Source organism: Chinchilla lanigera, unplaced genomic scaffold, assembly GCF_000276665.1.
Source record: "Chinchilla lanigera isolate Chin_1 unplaced genomic scaffold, ChiLan1.0 scaffold00009, whole genome shotgun sequence".
Taxonomy (NCBI): Eukaryota; Metazoa; Chordata; class Mammalia; order Rodentia; family Chinchillidae; genus Chinchilla; species Chinchilla lanigera.
In genome coordinates, this window is record NW_004955410.1 from 12310834 (window position 1) to 12333596 (window position 22763).

Consider the following 22763-nt stretch of genomic DNA (forward strand, 5'->3'; position numbering starts at 1 on the left):
TCTTAAGTCTTGGACCATAAGAGACACCTCTGTTGGGGCTCAAGTTTGTGTCCCTTCTCCTCCCCCTGGAGGCACCCTTGGCTCTTCCTGAGGGAAAGGTCCACTCACACTTACAGCCCAATGGGGGCTGAACCCTCCAAGAGCTCCTGGTTTCCCGCTTTCTAGTGATTGGTTCAGGGATTGATATGAAACTCAAACCTTCCCATTAGGGTGAGTCTGGGATTTCTGTGGGAATTCTGGGGAGAAAACCTCTCTTCCCTTGGACTGGAAGTTATGTGGCGGTCGCCCTGGATCTGGTGGAAGCTTCTTGAGATTGAAGCCAATACAACAGAAAGCAGAACCCTGGGTCCTTGAGGACCACCTCGACGTGTCTTGGTCTAGCCATGCTTGAAGCCAGAATATGTGACCTCGGCCCATAAAGTTTTTCTGGATGTGCAGCATGGAAGATATAAGCCTTTGTTGTTTTTAGCCTATGATTTGAGAGGCTTCAAGCAAAAAGCCTGCCATGTAACATAGTTCACCCTGCTGGCAGATCTTTGTCAGCACTGACTTAAAAGGATCACCTGTCTATTAAGCATCTCAAAAGAGACGTCACACATGAGAGTGCCCAAGTCTGGCACTAATTAGGCCTAACCAGGCCTCAGCTAAGCTCGCCAGCTTTTAGCAGAGTGATCCTCCCTTCGCTTTCTGCTTCCCAAGAACCGGAGACAGGGTGGCATCCAATTCTGCATCTGTGCCCATAAACTCCCAACCTGTGCTTCGCTTCTAGTCTATATTTAACAGGAATCCCATAGAAACACCCTCAGCGAGGGATTTCTGCTCTTTGTTTATGGACTTCTGCACCTCCTTGCTAACACGGCTCTTTAAAAACTAGTAAAGGCGGGATTGACACCTCCAGTAGGGTCAAAGAGCTCTCTTTCTGGAAATATTGCCAGATGAAGAGCAGGATTAACTTCACTGTAATCACAGTTAAACAATTTAAGACTTGAGTACTAACAACCCAAGCATAATTTTTCTGGTGCGTTAGGTCTTTGCTCACTGAGTGAATTACTACATGTACCTGAAAAACACCGATGTCAGATTGAGAAGGCAGCTAACACTCAGTGTTTGATACTAATGTTAGGGCAAAAACACTCTCAATTAACACTCAATCCCTTAAAATAATCCACTTAAAATTTTAACGATTTAAAAATTTTCTACCTCAGTGAATGGTGCTTACTTGCTTCAAGTTTTGCATGGGTGCTAACTAAGGTTTGCTAAGAGCCAGAGGAAAACAATAAAAGACTTTCTTTTGTTTTCAATATTTCAGGCATTTTGTTTGTTGGTTACTGAGGATTCAACCCAGGACCTTTGCACTGAGCTATATTCCCAGTCCATTTTTATTTTTCGAAACAAGTTCTTACCAGATTGCCAAGTTGCCTAGGCTGGGCTCAAACTTGCAGTCTTCCTGCCTCAGCCTCACAGAGTGCTAAGATTACAGGTGTGCACCATCATATCTAGCTATATGCCAAAATTTTAAGACTTCCTTTATGCTTTTTTTTTTTTTTTTAACTCTGCTTTTTTATCCAGAGCCTGTCATTCTCTATCTGAAAGGTTAAGGTCAGTTTTTCCACCAAGCAAGGATTTAGGAAATGGATATGGAATAAAAAGTGCTTCTTATTTAACCTATATTTTAAACCTGTTAAAGGCCCCATCTTTGTACCAGAGGCTCAGAGTAATATGTTTGTAGCGAGAGCAGATTAGAGTATCTCAGAAATTCTGGGTTAATTATTACCAAGGGTGATCTAGGAAACTGGGTTTAATTAGCAAGTGAAACCCTCGGCCACTGTTCATGGCTTGTGCTGAGAGCAGATCCTAGTTTCCAGCAGTGTCCAGACCCTGGGAGAATAGAATCTTCACTCTGAGCATGTTGCAGAAGCAACAGAAATTTCAGTAAAAGCCCTCTTCGCTGGAAAGGCCACGGTCTCACCTCCTCACTCCCAGCCGCAATGCCCTTGGCCTTCTAGATGAATTCGCTCAGCAACTGCAGTGCATCTGAAACAAAGGCCTGCTCCTCAGCAAAGAGCATTTATTTCTTCACGGCTGCTGCCAAGGCCGTTGCTGAGATTTATGAAGGCCAGGGCCCCGGCTCCAAGCAGCGCACCAGCTCTCAGCACGCCGGGAACTCCAGCATTGGATGCTGTTTCAAATATTCAGCTTTTTGCCCGCCCAGGGATGTGTTTGCTGTCTTCAGCATGGTAAAGAAAATGCCAGTGTTAGCATTCCTCTCAGGGAGGATTGGGACTAGAGGATTCTCCAGTGGTCCCGTTTGGAAGTCACGAGACACGGGGACAGCAGGCCAGTCATCTACCAAGACCACTCTAATCCAAGTGGTGACAGTGACCTCTGTTTGCTGGCCTTCGCCTTTGGCGGCCCCACCTTCCTACCTGGTACCTCACCCCTGATCAGCAACATATCTTGCATTCCTTAGCAAGCATTTCTTAGACGTCTGTAACGCACCAACCACTGCTGTGCGCAGGCGCAGAGGTCCCACATTTGAGGAAGACTAGGGTTGTCTGAAGTAGTATGCGGTTGGTAAAACAAAGAAGAGTTAATAAGGTGACGAAAAAGCTCCCTGTCTGGGTGAGGGATCAAACGCTAGCAAGCGCTTTACTGTTGAGTTATACTCCTGCCTGGAAACATAATTTTCTATTTCTATAAATGAAGTCAAACACATGTGCATAAACAGAGAGAAACAGTGACACAGTTCCAGAAAGCGGCCTGGCGAGTAAAGGGAAGTACTTTAGGAAGAAGATACAGGGATTGTGGTGGGGACCGGAGCTAGAGGGGGTTCTTGCTTTACTTGTATTTTTTTAAAACATAAAGTAGTATTTATGCTGGTATAATTGAAAACAAAAAGTCCAAGCAAAAGGCCTGTTTTGAAGTACAAATATTTGTTATATTTTGAAAAGAATGGGCTGTAAAAACTGACTAAGCCTGTATTCTTTCTTTGAAGTAGAAATTCAGAGGCCTAAGGTATTAAGTCACCAGGCATTGAAGGATTTGCTGAACAATGTGACAAACTCTTACACTGGTGCCACGGAGAAGTCTGTGCCTCAGTTTCCTTGTCTGGGAGGCAGGCACAGAGCCAGATGCTGTGCCGTCCCCAGGCTCTATGGTATCCGGCCCCACTAGACTCACCTTGGTCTCCGCATTCCCAACCTTTCAGACTCCCGCTCCCAGCTCTACCTCCGCGGCTCGCTCACACCCTGTGTTTGGCTCCCACGGCTCCTTCAGTCCGGTCGCTGCCCCCTCTCTTGCCAAGCTTGCTTCCCCTTACGTCTGAAGCGCAGCTCCGTTGGCTCTTCAGCCTAGGCCCAGGCACAGCACTTGATTGTTCTGGACTTCTAGATTGTTCCGGAACGTATACGCCGTGAAGCAGGCGCCCCAGCTCTCGTGCTTATTGCTGACCCTGGCATAGCACCACACAGAGCCCCTGTCGGCGTGCAGGGAGCGTCTGCAAAATAAATGCTAGTGTGCGAATACGGGTACCTGTGTGCTCTATGGCACGTGTCTTGAGAGTGACTTTTTGTCCCCAGCACTGAGCTCAGAGTGACCACCTGGCAGGTGCCCCTCAGACATTTGAGATCATTCAAGAACCAGGAATAAAGGTCTAGGGCTGAGCTCATTGTATTCTGGGGAGGAAATCATTCACAGATGATTCTCTGGCCAGAGTGAGTCATAGTAATACGCATTAGTGCTATAAAAAGCACAGAGCACTTTTCCCTTTATGCAGTGGGAAAGAACAGAGGAAAAAGAGCAGTTGGCTGTGATTTAGACACACGGAGCATTAGTACCTAAAGGAGTAATACACAATGCACTTGTTTAGTGACTAATCTGCCCTGTGAGGAGGAGAATATAACCTACCTAAGGGGGCTGGGGATTTAGCTCAGCGGCAAAAACGCCTGCCTGGCAAGCGCAAGGTTGTGAGTTCGGTTCCCGGTACCAGAGAAAAACAAAAAAAAAACCAAACCAAAACAAAACAAAACAAATAACCTACCTGAACATACCAAGAAGGGATCCTGTGGTCACAGCCAAGTTGGAAGCTCAAGTGCTGATAACACAGTGGTAAGGTAAGTCATGTCCCCAAGTCTTGGTTGCTTCAGCTGTAAGGAAGTTCTTGAGGATACTAGCATAATTACTGAGAAGGTGAAACTCTGCCTCTAGAGGGCAATGTGAAATATGTATTAATTTAAAAAATGCATACTTTTCAGTCTGAGAAAATGTACCAAACTTTGCATCTAAAAATGTTTATGATATTGTTTTATTACAGAAAAACTGGAAGTAATTCAAAATGACCATCACTAGGGGATTAGTAAAAATTACTACTTGACACCCATGGAATGGAATACCAAGCAATCACCTGAAAAGATGGGGCCTACTTCTGCAATACAACTGTGTGGTAGATTGCAGTTATGAAAAGTGTATAATACATTATACATACCATGCATGTGCCTATTATTCCTGAGAATTAAAAAGAGAACCACCTGGGAATTACCTTGTTTAAAATAGCTTTTTCCCTTATTTTATACTTTTCTGTATAGCAAACGTTTATAGCACTTGTTCTGTATTGAAGTATTACTCCAAAATGGAGAGCTCCCTAAAGTGCATTCTTAGAAATGATCTTTTACGCTTGGAAGCGAGGTTCACTTCAACAGAATCTACAACCTACATGGAGATATTAGCGAAAGCTCACCTCTGAGAAGAGTCTGTCTTCTGGTAGCTAAACCTAGGAACAATAAAGCAAGCTTGCTCATTGATGTTCCTTAAAAATATGTGGGTACTTTGAAGAAATACGGTTTGTTTGGGTTGAATGGAATTCTGTGGTCTGTCTGGGTTTGAATGCAATGTTATAATAGCCACCGTTACTTCATTAACTACTTTCTTTGCTCCTAATGTTTTAAAGTATGGTAAGCTGTATTCAGAGTTGAGACTGTTATTTTTCCCCCAGAGTTTTGATGGTGACATCATGAATTGAATAAAACTAGATTTTCAGAAAGGACAAAGTTATTGTTTAAAACATGGTATCTGGGGCTGGAAGGGTAGCTCAGTGATAGAGAGCTTGCTTAGCATGCATGAGGCCCTGGGCTCAATCTCAGGCTCTGAAAACGAAACCATATCTCTCATTATCTGAAGAAATTGACTTTTTTGTCCATAAAATGTTAGATTTCCTGTTTCCAAGTGAAAGCAATTATGATCTTAATCCTGAATATTTGATCTTTTCCATTCACATATTGCTTTGGCTAGATGAGTCATAAGCAGTAAAACCAACACAAAGCTCAACCTGAATGTCATAAAGATCCCCGAGTGTTTATCTTTAGATACACAATGTTTATACAGCTTTCCCAAACGTTGAGCTTCTTCTCATAGTACGAGTCTCTGGAATTCTTTAAACACTGGTTTTGTTGTTCAATTTACAGGCTCCATGTAACTTCCATTTCTAATCCTCTTTAGAAAGTCCACAATAACATGATTCCTTTAGTTGGCTCAATAAACAGATTCCAGAGAAAGCTTTGAGCTACTTACTTTAATAGAGTAATCATTTAGATTGGATATTATGACATGCCCTAGAAAATTGGCTATGTGTCATATAAATTGAGTATTCCCAACCAAATAGTTTTTAGAAATTAAATATATTTTTGTTTTCCTACATAATCAAATTAATTTTGTTGAATAAATACATTTTGTAACAAAGTTTAAAATCTAAAATTTGGCCAACTTTGTAATTGTGAGTAACCCTATTTAAAAAAAAACAAAACATGGAGTCTGGGCATGGTGGTGTATGCTACTCACATCAAATCTTCTTAGTTGGGAGGCAGAGCCGTGCCTTCGACAGTGAAAGCTGATGGAGCATCCTGTAGGCAAAATACTTGGATCTAAAACCACCGTGGAAATACATGTGGTACTGCTCACAATTACATCTAAGTGACTTAGCAACAAAAATGTTCTTCCTGTGCCTGTGACTTTGGCCTCTGGTCTGTAGAGAAGCATGTTTTTACTAGATAGCATAACACTGCTTCCATTAAATTGGAAAATATACCAAGATTCAGCTGGTTTTGGCTTCACATTTTACAGGATAAACAGGTAAGAAAGAAGGGGGACGGTTATAATGCTGGCTGGAGCACTGATCCTGGCTCTTGAATGAAAACAGAGCTGCAAGGGGCTGGGGATTTAGCTCAGTGGCACAGCGCCTCCCTGGCAAGTGCAAGGTCGTGAGTTCGATTCCCGGTACTGGAAAAAAACAAACAAACAAACAAACAAACAAAACAGAGCTGCAGGTACTCAGGGACATCACACTGTCACATCCGTGGGAAAACATAACATCAGAGCACTCTACCCTGAGTATGCAAAGGCTCGGAATCCTCAGGAAGGAAGCTCTGGGTCACAGGACCTGGTAAAGAGATGCTGCAGAAGGCAGGAGGAACAAGGAAGGTGTGGCAAAGAAGGCAGATCATACATCCCAGCAGTAGCTCTTGAAGAGAAATAGGAACAGTCCCTAGCCTCAGTCTCTGTTCCTCAATGTCAAGGTTTAGACCTAGAATGCCCTCCGAAATTCTCATGTGTGTGGAAGCTTATTGGATCACAGGGGCTATAGCGGCCTTGTTGCTAGGAGGTGAAGCCTGGTTGCCTGTGGGTCACGGGGGGCGTGGCCTAGAAGCAATATTCTCCTCCTGGCTCCTCCTTTGTTTCTCTGCTTTCTGGCCACCATGATGTGAGCTGCTGTCTTCGGCCAGGTCCCGCTACCATGCCTTTTCTGCCGTGGAGCCAGCCAGGCATGGACTGAAATGTGAACAAACTTAATCCCTCTTCCCATAAGTTGTGAATGTTGAGTATTATGTCCAGTGACAGGAAAGTGACAAAGACACCCAATACCCTGCATTTTTATTTTTAGCTGTATTTGCTTTATACCTCCCTTTCTTCCTTCACTATTCTGTATGTCCCGGTGTTTGTTGGTGGTTAACTTAGCGATTTTGATTATGATTTGCATTATATCCGACAGAGGCACAGCAAGTGCAGAAGGAGCAGAGTCCAGCTGGAGACCACAGCCCTGGATCTGGGTGCAGGCAGTGAGGGATGAGACCGTAGGCGGGTTTTCCTGCCTGGAAGGTGGGGTGGCAGGGCCTTCCATTCGGCTGAGTGATTTTCTTTAATGGAAGCATTTATTTTTATTTCATTCTTTGGTTAGCTTTTTTTTTTTTTAAGCTATTATTATTTATTAAATATCTGCTGGAGGTGGCATAGTGTGTGAAATATTTTACATGCAGATTTCTCATGTAATATGCATCCACTCATAGCAGAGACTATTTCACTCAGTATATTTTTATTTTAAAAGTGGAAATGTGATGACTATATTGTACTATCTGGAGGTCAAAGAGGTAGACTCTGATGGAAATATGTAATTTTTTGATGCCTGGCATCAAATCCTTCTTACTTTGGAGGATTTCAAAGACAGATGGAGGCAAACCTCCCCCGCCCTCTTCACAGATACTAGAAAAGCCCAGAGGGGTAAGATCTTCTTTCTCCGTAGTGGCAGTCGCAGCACGTGAAGAGGCTCATCCTCTTCTACTGGGGTACAGCGTTCTACTAGAAAGCTGCTACTGGGAATACGGAGTCATAGGACTCTGACACAAGGTAGAGACCATTTGGAACTTACTGGGATGGTGAAATGTCCAGTGGAGCCCCACTGCTACCCTAACTTGAGTGTTACTGAGGGGATACTGTTTTCTCCAGCCATTCCTGTGATTTTGTGTGCTAACGAGCTTCTTTCAATAAGTTCTCCTCTTGCTTAACAAGCTATTATTTCTTTACATGATTTGCAACCAAGAACTCAGATGGGTAGTATCATACCACATATTTAATTGAGGTTTTCTGTTATTTATTTACATTTTTAATGTAAAGAGTGCTGCAGTAAATTACCCACACAACTTTCCCCCCATATTTAAGATTATTTTCTTAATAAACAGGTTCAACAATGGAAATACCAGATTTTAGGAGAGACCTTGATACACATTGTCAAATTTCTTTGCAGTGTATAAGGGGCACTGTTTTGCTGAATCTTGCTTTGTGTATCTTGAACAACGAGTGCAGCAAGTATAAAATTCGAATGACTGAGGAAGGAGGATTTTCTATATGTACAGCTTTTAAGACAATTTAGACTTATTTTAGACCCCAGACTGTAGACAGCACAGCCAGGTATCAGTGGAAAGCATACCTCTACTTCCTAACCTCATCAAGCTACAGTGCCAGTGGATCTGCTGAGTGGGTTTATGTTGCTTCTTCATTTGGTTCCTAGGATGACTGTGATTTCCTGCTGCCTGGGGATTCTCCTGACTCTGCTGAACTCTGTCAGTCTTCTAGAAATTCTTCCCACTTTAGCCAGTCCCACATCCCCTGGCCTGTTGCATGTATGATGTCCGGTCTTTGGAAAGGAAAAACGACCAAATGGTGCTCTTCTAACAAAAGAGCTCTGCTGTATCATTGTCTATCGTGTCTGCAAAGTCGAAAGTCAGTATCCAAACGGGACAGCTGGAGTGTGTTTAGCCCTTAACATTGGAGCAAACAACTCAGACTTTGTGACTTTGTTATATATATACACATTTCACTCCTGGGATCATTTTATCTGTGGGTCATTTTATGGACCCTTTGTTGTGGAGTTTGTAGAAATCTCAGTGCTGGAGCCTTGCAATTGTATACATCAAAGGAAATGTCTAGGGTGGTCCTTCCCACAGAAAGGTTTCCTTCTATTCTTTCGGATCTGCAGGAAAACAGATTATACAGTTTTCTTCAATAACATACATTTTAACACGTCTTGTATTTATGTGTAATCTTGAAGCCCTTTGTTGAATTCTTCAATCCTACTTTTTAATGATTAGGTCCTTAGCAGAAATGGCGCCAGCTGCTCTTCCTCTTTCCTGTGTCAGTGGTGATGTATGTTATTTATTTTAAAATGTGGCGCCAAACTCCCTTAAAATAATCCCTCTGCAAGACAACATACATGATCAGAAATAGTGTGAGACAATCTAACCTGTTGTATTAAAACAGTAAGAACTTGACAGAAGCAGCAGATTTTACAGCAAAAATACAAGTCATGAAGAGGAATTCAGTATTTATCTCTTTGAATATTGTTCCAGTGTCATTTAGGAAAAAAAAATTCCTCTGGTTGAGAGAATGAGTGTGTAAGAAAGTGGACATAAATACAAGTCCCATTTTCATCTGTATACATTTTGCTCAGGATAGAATAACAGTTTTAGAAATACAAGCTAATTCAAATGAAGGGAATGCACAGGGCAATCCAGTACATGACATCCGTATTTAGCCCTTCTAAGCATTAGAGATCTTTATTTAAATGTTTAGGTTCATTGGGCTGAAATGATTATTAGTAACTAGAGAATGTATTTAGATTTTCCCATGCCATATACACCAATCATATTTAAGTCATGGAAGAGAAAGAAGAGGCAAGAGGGAAGGCTTTTGAAAGTGAGGCATCTCTTTCCTTCCCCCTTGGTGTTCTGAAGAGGCTCCGGGAGTGGCTTTCTCTACCCGGTTCCCTCCTGCAGCTGCGCAGGGCAGGGCAGATCAGTGGTGAGCACAGGGTGTCAGGAAGAAGGGGCCACCTTTGTGGTTCTCAAGTTCGGCACAGCGTGATTCATGCGTCAGAAGCCGCACACAGAGGCACAGCCTTTCCACTTCAGCTCTGCCTAACTGTAGTGGGGGTGGAAGTGGGGGGGAGTATATTTATTTTCTTGCTCAATGATTTCACTTTTAATGGCAGTGGCTTGATCTTCTAATTGTTGCAGTTGATTGGCTTTTTCTCATCTCTTTAGGTTCAAATCTTAGATCGTCTTTTCTAAATCTGAAAGAAGGATATGAAAGAAATGATCTACATCCAGGTGACAGATTCCCCTTAGACAGCCACATTATACCAAGCTGTGTGTCTCTTAAAGGTATATTTAGTTTTGTGCTTTGATATAATGGATAAAACATCTCTTTTCACCAGCTCCTCCAGATTTTCACATAAATCAGAGAAAGTTGCTATTTTTTCTAAAAATGTTATATATATATTTTTAAGCAGGGTCTTACTATGTGATCTGGGCAGGCTTTGAATTTGCATATGTAGCCCAGGCTGGCCTCAAACGCCCTGCCATCCTCCTGTCTCAGCCTCCCAAGTACTGGGATTACAGGTATGCACTATCACACCTAGCTAAAATTTTATATCTAAAGGCATTTAAAAATGTAAAGCTATCAGCTGGTTAGAATTTACTGGAAATTAAAAGACACATCCAATCCTGGATTGGATTTGAAGTATTATATCTTCAAAGGTTTGTTCTTAAATATTTTAACTTCATTTTAAACATACTTTTCACTCCATAGTTTCCCACTTTTTCAGAAAAGAATACTGACTTTTTAATTTCTTCATTCTTCTCCCTTTTTTTTTTTTGTTTTTCTTCCGGTACCAGGAATTGAACTCACAACCTTGCGGTTGCCAGGCAGATGCTTTTGCCACTGGACTAAATCCCCAGCCCTCTTCTTCCTTTTTGACATTGAAGTCCTAAGCACTAAAAGCAAAGTAATGCCTGTCTTTGGTTCCACCACCTATCCATCTCCTCATTCTTCATTCAACAAATACCTTGTAATTCCTTTAGGAAGCAGCCCATGGAACTGTGGACAGAGAGTGGTAGAAAGCTACAGTGAACAGTCTGAGGGGGCCTTTTAGAAAGAGACCGACATGAGAGAAATGGCCCTCCTAGAAGAAGTAAAGTCAATGTCCCATTCACTCAGGTCCCATGTGACTACTGAGCTGACGCGAAGTAACTGTCTGTCAGCCTGCGTGGGAGAGAGTTGGAGCTGGCCTCGGAACACTGGTGCAGTTTTATGTGGAGAAAGGAAGACTCAGGATATGACACGGCTGTTTTCAAGCATCCGAGAGACCAGTTTAGAAAAGCAGAGTGAATATGTCCCCCAGCATCCCGGGCAAACCAAACAAAGCCAGCAGATGGAAGCGCGGAGAGGGAGATTTTGTCTGGTTATGAAGAACTTTGCAGCATTCACAGCTATTCAGAGACGGAAGAGCTGCTATGGGAAGTGGGGAGCGTCCAGCTCAGGAGGAGGCCATTTGAATTGAAAAGGGGTTCGATGCTGGGAGTATATCTGAATCAAAAGGAAAAAACGCGGGGGCGGGGGGGGTGGTGCTGGGGATTTAGCTCAGCGGCAAAAGCGCCTGCCTGGCAAGCGCAACGTCATGAGTTTGGTTCCCGGTACCGGAGAAAAACCAAAAAAAAAAAAAAAAGGAAAAAACGCACAGCACGCTCCCTCCACTGGAGTTTCCACCACATAAGTTAATGTGGCGGAGCTGGCTACTTACTTCTCCTTTCCCCACCAGACCCGTGCTCCCCATGGTGCTGGTCCAGGAGGGCTGACCTCCGCGGGGAGCACACCCGTTCCTTTGACAGCTGGCTCTCCTCACACTCGGCAGGGGGACAGCTGCCACGGCTCAGGCTGGGGATGGGAGGAGGGTGGAGTCGTGCCTGTCCCAGTTCAGCACAGGCTTCCAGGCAGTTCTTTGGTCTCTGGGCGCCAGCTTCCGTGGGGACCTCTTCCCTAAGGGCTCTGGTGACAATCCTGCTTCCCCTGTCCCCTCAGGCTGAGGGGCCGGTCACCCAGCCCTCCCACACAGTCTGTCCCCTGCATTCTGTGCATTGTTCCCGGTTCTATCAGGAAGTAGATCAGTGTGCCTTCCCCCACTCCCACACCCCAGCCCCGGGCCCGCTGGACAAGCTGTTTTGACCAGTAGTGAGATTGGAAGAAATGATGCAGCAGGGCCTCAGGCACCTTGTGTCTTCTGTTCTTCCTCCAGGGGAACCTTAAACATCCAGGCGGGGAAGCAGCCTGGGGTAACCGCCCGGAAGACAGAGCCCTGCAGCTCTGCAGGTCTCTCCAAGACCTAGCTGGTGACTCATCAGCTGAGCAGCTACTTGGGTAACCAGGGGAACCTGCAGAGTAGGCACCCAGGCAACTCGCAGCAAACGAAGACACGGTCGTTGTTTTAAGCCACCAGATTTCAGGGGGCTTTTCATGCAGTGAATAGGTAACAGAGACAACGCCACATGTAAATTGTCGGAACCACGGCTGAATATGCCTTGCAGCTCCAGGGGCCCCTTGCAATGGCTGAGGTCTCACTGGGAACCCGTGGGCATCTCTTCCTGAAGATGTCCCGCCCCTCCTCAGGTGGCAGGAAGGAGACAGACTTTGCTATTTTGCTGAGTTGTGAAAACAGCCCCAAACTGAAGAGAAAGAAGTGGGATGCCTTCTTCCTCTAACTGAAACTTCTCTTCCTATCTAATTTCATGAACTGTGAATTTCAGTCAATGTGGATAAGGAAGAAACACTTTGGACTTTGACAAAACTTAGGGCAGAGACATTCTTCCTAGGTTTTTGCTCCTATACTGAGGACCAAGGTCTGAGAATAACCGAAACTGGTCTTTGCCGTATATTCAGTGTAAGGTTAAAAAAAATTCCATCTGCTTTTCTAAATCTCTCCTAATATTTTCTTTAAAAAATCTTTAGGAGGGGCTGGGGATTTAGCTCAGCAGCACAGCACCTGCCTGGCAAGCGCAAGGTCATGAGTTCGATTCCTGGTACCGGAAAAAACAAACAAAAAATCATTAAGAATGCGCTGGACAAAATATCCTTAAGTGCACTGATTTAAAGTCAAATATATATGTAAAACACAGTGGTTTCCTTTTCAGTCCCTCGTCTCCCAGAGATAACAAATGCTAGCAGTCTGGCGTGTATTTGTCCCGCTTTGGCCACACGCGCGCTGTACGTCACTGTTTTCACATCATCAGGATGGCAGATGTGGTCCCGAGGCCAATGTCTCATTTTATAATACAGAAGCACTTACAAGTAAGGAGTCTTGTTTATTTTAGTATTTTGAGAATTACTCATATCCCAAAAGAATACAATTCGTTTTAAATTTGGGGGAGACAATAAATATGAGCACAAACAAGACTATAGAACACCGAGTTGGGAAAAAGGGATTTCAAGGTTACCAAAGGAAACCGCAGGGTTTTCTGATGCACACAGGTAGGTGCTCAGCAGTACCTTCCTAGGCAAACCCATGTGCAAGAGGTTGTTATCTGACAGCCCCTAAAGCACAAAACCAGTTCCTACTCGGCGCTCTTCGGGGAAGCAGTCGCAGGGTTCGTGGTTGTAGGGTATGAAAGACAAACTGAAGTTGATGTAAATTCTGCCAGGAAGGTGGAGGATCACGATGCTATGTAGGTGGGTGGTGGGCGAGCAAACACACACTTGCTCCTCCCTTCATCTGGTCCTCTGTCTCTCCAGCCAAGTTTTCTGTAGCATCTTTTAAGCTGTTTCGCTCTTCCTAGTGTTTCCTTCGTGAGTCCTGGAGTGCTGGTCTCATGTTGGAGAAAACATACTGAGCTTTCAGCTCAGCCAACCTCTGTAACAGAGCCGTACTCCTAGTGTCAGAAAACATTCACAAAGCACACACACGTGGATGAGTCTCCTCACACCCTTCACAGGAGCAGTAGTGCAGTCAATGCTCTTGGGTCACTGCTATTTCCAAAAGGGCTTTTATGTGCATGTTTGGTCTTTTGCAGGTTGAAAAAAAATCTCAGCTCTAGTTCATTAAAAATACGCTTTTTCTTCCCCAAATAACAATAATTTCTCCGTGTTAAGACAGCTATCAATGTGGCACTAATTGTTTTATACTCTGCCAAGGTTGGAGAACAGAAGACAAAAATGACCTAATGCTGTCTTTGATAAATATCTGGTTCACTGTGGCACTGTATATTCAAGGTGAGGATTTCGAAGCAGCATGGATTCCTGACTGGTACTCAAAAGGCTGAGGGAAGCAGATCTAAGTTTGAGGCCAGCCAGTGCCTCTGAGCATGGCCTTGTCTGAAAATACAAAAGCTTGTAAGAGGGTGGGATGGAGCTCAGTGGTAGAGCCCTTGCCTAGCACGAGTAAGAGAAAAGAGGCAGGGAGGTAGGAGGGGAAGCAGGAGGCAAAGCAGCACTGCCAGCGTAAAGACCTCTCTGGACTGAGCATGGAAACTTCGGGTCAGAGTGGCTGACAGCCCAGAAGGCAGGCGGGTGAGTACAGAGCCGCACGCGTGTGGAAGCAGGGTTTGGGGGAGCAGGGAGCCCCTTTCTCAACGTCTCTTCTGTAGAAAACGTTCTCAACTCTCAAGTCAGTGGAAATTTTACCCAGGCTTTAGGAACTAAAGGGAGTGGACAGACCAGTTACAAAACACTAACATTTTTCTTTTGTTTAAGCCACTATGTTTATGCAACCAAGCAAAGAATTCCTGCTGAGGAGAAGGGCTGATAGGTCCTCTCAGCACCCTGAAGGAGGGGGCTGTTTCCCACAACTGTTTAGTTAACTCGCTCTGATGTCTGCAACTTGATCTGCTCTTTGGAGGTGACTTTATGTTTCCTTTGCATGTTATGCGACCGAATTAGAGTAAAAGGCAAATCCATACAATAGAGACGACAGAGCACATTGTGAAAGTGTGCAGTTGAGGGGATTCTGCCTCCCTGCGGGAGTGGGACCCTGCAACCTGCTTTTAAATTCAAAATTAGGTCCATGGAAGTCGTCTGCGTGCATTTACATACCTGTAGCTCGTCCATTTTTACCAACTGAAGACATTCCATTGCTGAATATATATTTTTTTTAATTCTCTAGTTGGTGCTTCTACTTTTTCCTCATGTTTTATACTTTCTTGTTTCAGTGACTATATTTGTCATATCCAGAGGTCCTATTTAATCATTTTTAAAGTCTGACTGTTATCTTGTCTCTCGCTCATTGGTTCATTGGTTATAGTTTATGTTTACATTTCTTTGATTTTCTTACACATAGCAAACATTCTTATTTTGGATTTTATGACCGATACTGGTCAGATCCACAGCCTCTTACATTCTGACTCTGTTGTTTGGATGACTTTTGTTTGAGGCAATTGGTTTCCTTGTGTGTTTGGAAGGAACTTACGGGGCGTGGGTTTAAGGGCATTTCTTCACAGGAGACTTTGTTTGCCCCTGGGGACACTAGCAGCCCAGGACCACTTTTTTTGAGACAGGTCCCGCTATGCAGTTCGGGCTGGCCTCGAGCTCACTTTGTAGTGCAGGATGGCCTTGAACTCACAACGTTCCTCCTGCCTCAGCCTCCTGAGTGCTGGGATTACAGGTGTGCGCCACCACGCCCGGCTCAGGACCACTTTAAATAAGGCTTTTAGCTTAGATTTGGGGGGTTTCCCGTGTAGTATAAACTCTAGCCCCAATCTCATGTGGGAGCCAACTTGTGGCTAGGAATTCTTAGAGATTTCTGCCCGATGCAAGCGTGTGTGTGTGTGTGTGTGTGTGTGTGTGTGTGTGTGTGTGTGTGTGGTAGTTTAATGTTTCACTTTGGGATCTGGTTTTTAGTTCCCTCCTTATATGGACTCCGTTTTCTATCTGTTAGGTACTGTGACCCTGAAATCCAAAAGCTGTAACACAACAGGGATTGGCAGGTACCTGTCTGGTTAGTGCCTGATTAGCTGTCCGAATTCATGCTTTCTGACCTTTTTTGGCTCTGAGAATATCCTCAGTTTCCTAGTAAGTCCATTATGCATTTAAAAAATTTAAATACGCTATCTAACATTTGCTACTAAGAGGGCTTCTTAAGGTATTGGTCTGCCATATTTTTAGATGCAAAATCCCTTCCTCTGCCCTTGTACATATATGTGGGAGTTTTTCTGGAGCAGGAATCTTATGGCCATTAATCTTGATTTGTCAGCTTCACTGCATTAAGAAATGCTTAGTAGGCTGGCACAGCACACTGGACGGGTCATGCGGGCATGTCCTTGGGTACTACACAGTACATAGTCCCTACACCATTCCCTTCCAGTACCATTCCCCCACTGTGCTTCGCGGTGGCCGTGAGCTGAGCAGCTTTGCTTCACCACGCCCTTCTGCCATGATGTTCCTAGCTTGGAGTCAGCTGACCATGGACTGAATCTCCTGAAGTGTGAACCAAATAACCCCTCTTCCTTTAAACTGTCAGTACTGAGTATTGTGTCCAGCAGCCGGACTAATGAGTTGACTGACGTAGGTCTGCACATGTTTTCTGTAAAGGAACAGGTAGTGTCGTACCCTGTTTGCCGTGGCTGCATTCTGCCATCCTTTTTTCAAGGGCGTATGTCCACAAGCGGGAGAGCGAGTGGCCGATAGTATTCCTCCCTTCTTTGTTACCCAATGAATGCAGCCTCTTCCTAGTTAACCCCTGTGTTTCCTGGCGCACTACATCCTGTTCTGCTGTGTTCTGCTTTTGTTCTCAGGACGCGTGGTGGAGATCTGCAGAACACAGCTGAAGAATGGAGAGTGAGTCACTCTCAGCCCTGTAAGAGGGGGACGTGACAGAGAACCACGGGTCCCGCTCTGACCTCCACCTGCTGCACCACCGCATGGCTAAATTGTGGCCTGGCTCCGCTCAACTGGATGAGTTCTTTCAGCTGACATATTGTTTCAGTTTTGGGATCCTCTGACATAAACTCAGGCAACTTTAGCTACAAAAATCCTTGCAAACCCGGGCACGGTGGCCTATAATCTTAACACTCTGGGAGGCTGAGGCAGGAGTACTATAAAATTGAGGTCATCCTGGACAACTCAGTAACTTAGGGAAGCTCTGTCTGAAAATAAAGAATAAAAAGTGGGCTGGAAATGTAGCTCAATGCAAATGCCCCAGGTTCAATCCCTAGTATGGAAAAAAAATTGCAACAATTACCTTACTTTCTTTTGCTTGTGAACTTTTAAAAGTCTGTTGCTTTCCATAGCTATCGCAGGAATGAGCTCCGGCCTCACATCTATGAATTAGCTGTGTGGCCTGAGACAGTCACGCAACCCCCCCTTAGACTTAGTTGCTTGGTTTACAAGATGGTGGTAGTGGCCTTCTCATCCCCTAGAATGAAATGATGCTCAGAAGGGCTCTGTAGACCATTAATTAACCGTGTACAGCATTACTGTAACAATAGTACTGCATTACCATTAATACGGGACAGTCAATAAGCCCAGAATCCCATCAAAATCTTAATTTACCCTCATAGGGGACCCGTCAGACAGACGTAAGTACAAACCGTATTGGCGTACATAAGGCTACAGTGTGTTTCTCCGGGTTAGTTTCAACCGAGATAGAAAAATACCTGCGTGCATTCTTTCTTAGTTGTGTTTTCTTAGCTGACGTGATGCCGAGTCTGCCCCTCTCTGAATGATATGCGCTTGCTGCAACTTGCCCAACGCTTTTGTCGAGGTTTAGCAGAACATCTGCTCCTTTCCTAAGGTAAGACATTAACATACCAGATTAGATAAATATGTAGTTACTCATTTGCTTCACCTTGAGAGTCCACTCAACCAAAAACTTGACTGAATTATTTATAAAGTCAATTTAAATTCCTCCTAACCAGGACAAAGTGCCGAAGCCTTCCTTGTAAGAAATAGGCATATTTAAGTGCCAATAGCGCACATATATCTATGTGTGCATATCCAAAAGATTGGGATTTTGCCTCACACAGACGTCTTTGTGGATGAAAACTAAGGCGAGCTGATCCCAGCCCTCTGATTTCTCAGATGAGTGCGGCACTCCCAGTCCTCATGGAGTGGGGGTGGAGGGTCAAGAGAGGACCCAGGCCCTGCGATGCAAGCTGTGTTTATTCAGGGCTTTTAAGCTTTGCTGACATTCCAGCCGCTCAGGGGCCCAGTCAGAGGCTACAATCGCAGGCATTCCAGGCCATGGACTGTTTTACGGGACAGCATTTACCTCCAGTCTACACTCACCAGATACTTAGATCTCTGGGCTCAAAACTGCCTTGAGCAGAAAGAAGCACCGGTGAAACATTAGCCAGACCTGTGTGGAGCAAAGCTTGTGCCCAGAGCAGAATGGGTTAAGCCACAATCCACCCCCTGCCTCACCTGATGCCTCCACTCCCAGGGGCAAGCTTTCCCCCTCACTCTCAGGACTCTGCCTTCCTGAACTTAGACCCCAGCCCACCATTTCACTTCGGTAATACCCAGGGCTCTAGTGTGTGTTTCTTCTATTTCCACCACTATATATTTTAAAAATATATATATTTTTTTCTTTAGGTTTTCGATATACTGCTCATTATCGCAAATTTCAATTGTACCAAAGAAATGTAAAGAAGAAGAAAAAATGCACCAGTAATCCTACTACCTTTGAAGATAATGGCATATTTGAGCATTTTGTCCTAAATTCTTTTTTCTTTGCATGATTGAGCTCCTCTTGCATGTATCATGTTACCTGCTTTTAAATAAAAACATTACCATCGCACTATCAGAATCTGCATGTTCCTAAAAATCTTTCATCAGTATCATTTTAAATAGCTATATAATTGTCCTGCAGGTACTTTATCCTCCTGATTTTTAATATTAAGACTGGAAGGGGTGGGATTTTGAGTGCTGCTGTACGCCTCGCTTGCGTCACATCCGCCTGCCAAGCCCCACAGCACCCCACGCTCACTGAGACACCAATATGCCTTTGCCTTTTTGCTTGGCTAGGTCAACAGGCCAGAAGGAGGAGTTTACTCTGTCACTGTGCGTATCATTTTACTCCTGTATTATACTGGGGGCTGGTGTCCATTTCTTCTATTCTCTGCCATCATATTTTTTTGTAATCTTATTTTCAAATTTAGATGTTCAAGTGCTATTTATGATAGTACTTTAAAAGTAGCAAAACTAGGTAAAGACAGGAAAACCACACCACATTCCAGTCAGCGTTAAAATAGTGGCACAGAATTCATATATTGCATGTACTGGTACGCCTTGGTATTAAGAGTGCCAGGCCACTGGAAACACGTTTAGCATCTGAGAACAACGGACACAAGCATCCCTGCGCAGTTGCCACCCAACTGCACAGCTCCTGGGGGCACCTCCGAAAAGAGCTGAGCCTTCAATTTGGACAGAGCTATTGGAGGCTGATTCCATTTGCACGCTATGGCTCCCTGGACAAACATTTTTTAGATGCCTTTTCAGCAGATGGGCTGTTAGAGGAAGATGAGGATGTTAATACCGTTCTTACTCAACTACTTTTGGCTTGACCAAAAGCTTTCGGGCTCCATATGTTGCTTTATTCAGCCTGTTCTTCTCCGTCCTGTAGTTCTCACACAGTTGCATAAGTTTCTGCACTTCCTCAAATTGGTGGGTTGGATTTTGCGATGTTATTGGCAGGCGGATGTCAAGAGTGCGATTCGCCACCTTCTCTGTGTCCTCTGGGGGCACGTTTTCCTCTGAAATAAGAAGGTGGGCTTTAGGAAATCATGCTCCCTTAGCAAATGCTCTGTCCTGTACTCGGTCACATGCACTTGCACTTGATAATGCGTCCCTAAAGTTAGGGACTAGACTGTACATGACCCGCAGATGATTTTTCATCCTCAACATTCCCATATGTCGGGGAGAAATGATGCTTGAGTGGTGCGGAATACCTGCTGAACAGATGTTTGTTGGAAAAAAGGAAAACTAAAGACTTGGAACACTGTGTACATGCCACAGAAAGCTCTCCTCAAAATTCTTTATTGTAGGTCCACATTCAAAAGCTCTGGAAATCATAGATGCATTATAATGTAAGGACAGGGCAGTGGTGTGGTGGGGAGGCTGAGTCTTCAGTGACCCAAGTTCTGATCCTCCGTGACCATAAGGTGCTGACAAGTTTTGCTCATCTAAATACTTGGGCAAATTTTTCTGCTGCTGCCACTCACAGGCCTATACTGAGAAGGGCATGTGACAGAGCAGAGCACAGTCCCATGTACACAGCACATTATAAAGAAAGCTTCAAAGCCTCTAGGGCCTGCTTTGCAGAAAAGCACAAGTGGCTGCCTGAGAACAGAGGAGGAAGAAGGACTAGAACAACAGAGAAAGAAAAAATTGGACACAGGACTCCCTTATAAATGGTAAATATATCATTGAGATGGTGATGGTAATGGACACCCCAGCTATTAATCCATGTGGGAAGTATCAAATTATCAAATTTGGAAGTGGTGAAGGAAAAGAAAACCTAAGTTAATTCTACAGACTACTGCAAACTACCTCATTTGATGAGAGGAAGGTTTCAGATCAATTTCTTTTTCTTTTTTTCTTTTTTTTTCCGGTACCAGGAATCGAACTCATGACCTTGTGCTTGCCAGGCAGGCACTTTTGCCACTGAGTTAAATCCCTAGGTACCCCCCCGCTTTTTTTCAATTTCTTAATATTGTATTTTGTTTCTTTTTCTTTTCTTTTTTTTTTTTTTTCTGGTACCGGGAATTGAACTCATGATCTCGTGCTTGCCAGGCAGGCACTGTGCCGCTGAGCTAAATCCCCAGCCCCTATTTCTTCTTAATAGTTCTCCAGAGTTTAAAACAGACTCTTCCCAATATACGGCACAATGAATATCAAATCAAGAAGTTTGTCTTAGTCAGTTGTAGAATAGCCAATAATAGTTAACAATCCTTTTTTTAGATGCCAGTTCAGTATGGTATTTGATGTCCTTATCAGAATTTGGCAAATCTTGAGCTCTTATCATCTCTGCCAGTAAAGAAAATTACTGGATCCTGACATTAGGGAATCTGATAGAGTCAGCCTGCAGAATTTCTAATTTTTAAAACAATAAAATAACTTTTAAAGAAAAGTTCCTTTGGGATTTTAGTGAAATTCTAGGATTTATTACTCAATTAATCTTATGCAGGGAGCCACCCCTTTTTGGCCACAGTGAATATTTTCAGATTATTTTCATTAAGAAATTCAGAACCAAGGGTTATATCATTTTCCTGACATAGGTGTGTTGCTTCCAATCAATGTAATTTGGCATTGGTTATGTTGTTTACATGTCCATTTTTAAAAAATAGACAAAAATGATCCTTATAGTTTGAAACAATTACCTAAGAAGAAGTTTTTTGCTTTCTTGAAAAGATTCATTCTTTTTTCCTCATTCACTTCAGTTTTTCCTATTTTCCAGTTCCTCAGTTGTATGGCATTGTTTTGGGGGGACTTCTGCCAGTTTACTTAGATTTTTGGAATAAGAAAAGAGCAACAGTGAGGAAAACATACAAAACTTAGCATGTCTTGGGATGCTTTGCTACATAGTTGGACCAAATAAAAGCGTCATTAAAAACTTAATAGAACTCTAAAAAATTAAACCATAGATTCATTTTATTTTTTTTATTTTTTTTTATTTTTTTCATAGATTCATTTTAAAGGGCTCTTTTGAAAGGTAATTATTACCTGCTTCATAATGTTTTCTTAACATCACAAATTTACCTTTTATAATATTGTTAGCAATCAAATTGTTATTAGAAAACCATATTGCCATAGCATGAATGAATTTTCCTAATGCAAACGTAAAACATAAATTCTGCTTCAATTCAAGACTTTGGCATTCCCTGAAACCAACAGTATACACAGGAATTACTTAGGACTACTAAACTGATGGCGGTTAATAGCTTGAGGGCAGCTTCTTTCACTTAAGTTAAGATAGTCACTCTTCTAAACATTCTCCACATTCAAGCAATGTACTTTCTTGGAAAGCGCACAAGAAAGCATTCCTCCTTTAATGAATCCCCTGACCTGAGGGTGGGCTGCCGAGGTAAGCCCCAGAACGGAGGAAGTAACAGGCTAGAAGCTGAAAGTGCAAGTTCTTAATTGTGCTAGTTGAAAAAGGTCGTGGACTTTTTCTTAGGAATCCAACAAATTAGAAAGATGGGGTGAGCTAAAAGCGATAGGACAAGATCGCCAGCAAGCTGAGCTTTACTGACTAAATTAACTGTGACAGAAGCAGTGCTAATTAGGATCACACATAATGGGGGGGATCTCTCTTTATTTTCCCACAGAAGGAGCCTGCTTAATTTAAGCCATGCCGATATTGTAAAAAGATTTAAGTTACAGTCGTTAGCAAGTGATAAAACAAGAACGTATCTATATGGGGCTGGGAATTTAGCTCAGTGGCACAGCGCCTATCTGGCAAGCGCAAGGTCGTGAGTTCGATTCCCGATACCGGGGGGAAAAAATACAACCCCCCCCAAAAAAAGAACGTATCTATATGATTAAATGTAGTAGTTTTTTGAGAGGTGATCTAGACCTTTAACCTTAACATGGGTAGCCGTAGGAATGTATAACAGTAAGATGAGAGTTCCGGAAACAAATCCCCAGGCAGGAGATCACCAAGTGAAAAAGATGAAGTCTCAGAGTAGATGAGTCCATACCATATTCCCAAAGAGATTGTTAAATTACTTCACTCTTGAAACATCTCTGTCCCACCCAGTTTCTGTCACACTGATGCCTGAGAATTCTCACAGTCTCTCCTGGCAGCATTCCCCTTCTACGCGAGAGGAAAACCGCACACCATGTTATCAGCATGGTAAACCCTGTCTCATCCTGTTCCAGCTATTCACTTATGTACTGATTAAGCCACATTCTGCTCATGCAGACCACAGGACTTACCTTTCAACACTGATAGCTTAATGCTACACTTAGCTGAATCATAAAATCAAGTAGTCATAAGGGCCTCTTCCAATGGTGTGAGATGTCTTTTTCTTTTTTAGGAGAATAGTTAAAAATTACATTAAACAGCTGGTCGTGGTGGCACACACCGGTAATCCCAGCACCAGGGAGGCTGAGGCAGGAGGATCACTGTGAGTTCGAGGCCCGCCTGGGCTACAAAGTGAGTTCAAGGCCAGCCTGAGCTG

The 22763-nt window shown here is 43.6% G+C and overlaps 1 protein-coding gene across 1 annotated transcript in view; it reads right to left on the minus strand.

The window, feature by feature from the left end:
• Positions 1-8921: 8921 nt before the first annotated feature.
• The window catches only part of LOC102018698 (laminin subunit beta-4), a 99877-nt gene continuing 86035 nt past the window's right edge, over positions 8922-22763 (minus strand). Inside the window, 6 exon segments of the mRNA XM_013510493.1 lie at positions 8922-9892; positions 13348-13408; positions 13410-13482; positions 17160-17369; positions 19127-19334; positions 20961-21083. Coding sequence (XP_013365947.1) covers positions 9738-9892; positions 13348-13408; positions 13410-13482; positions 17160-17369; positions 19127-19334; positions 20961-21083 — 830 coding nt within the window. The 3' untranslated portion in view covers positions 8922-9737.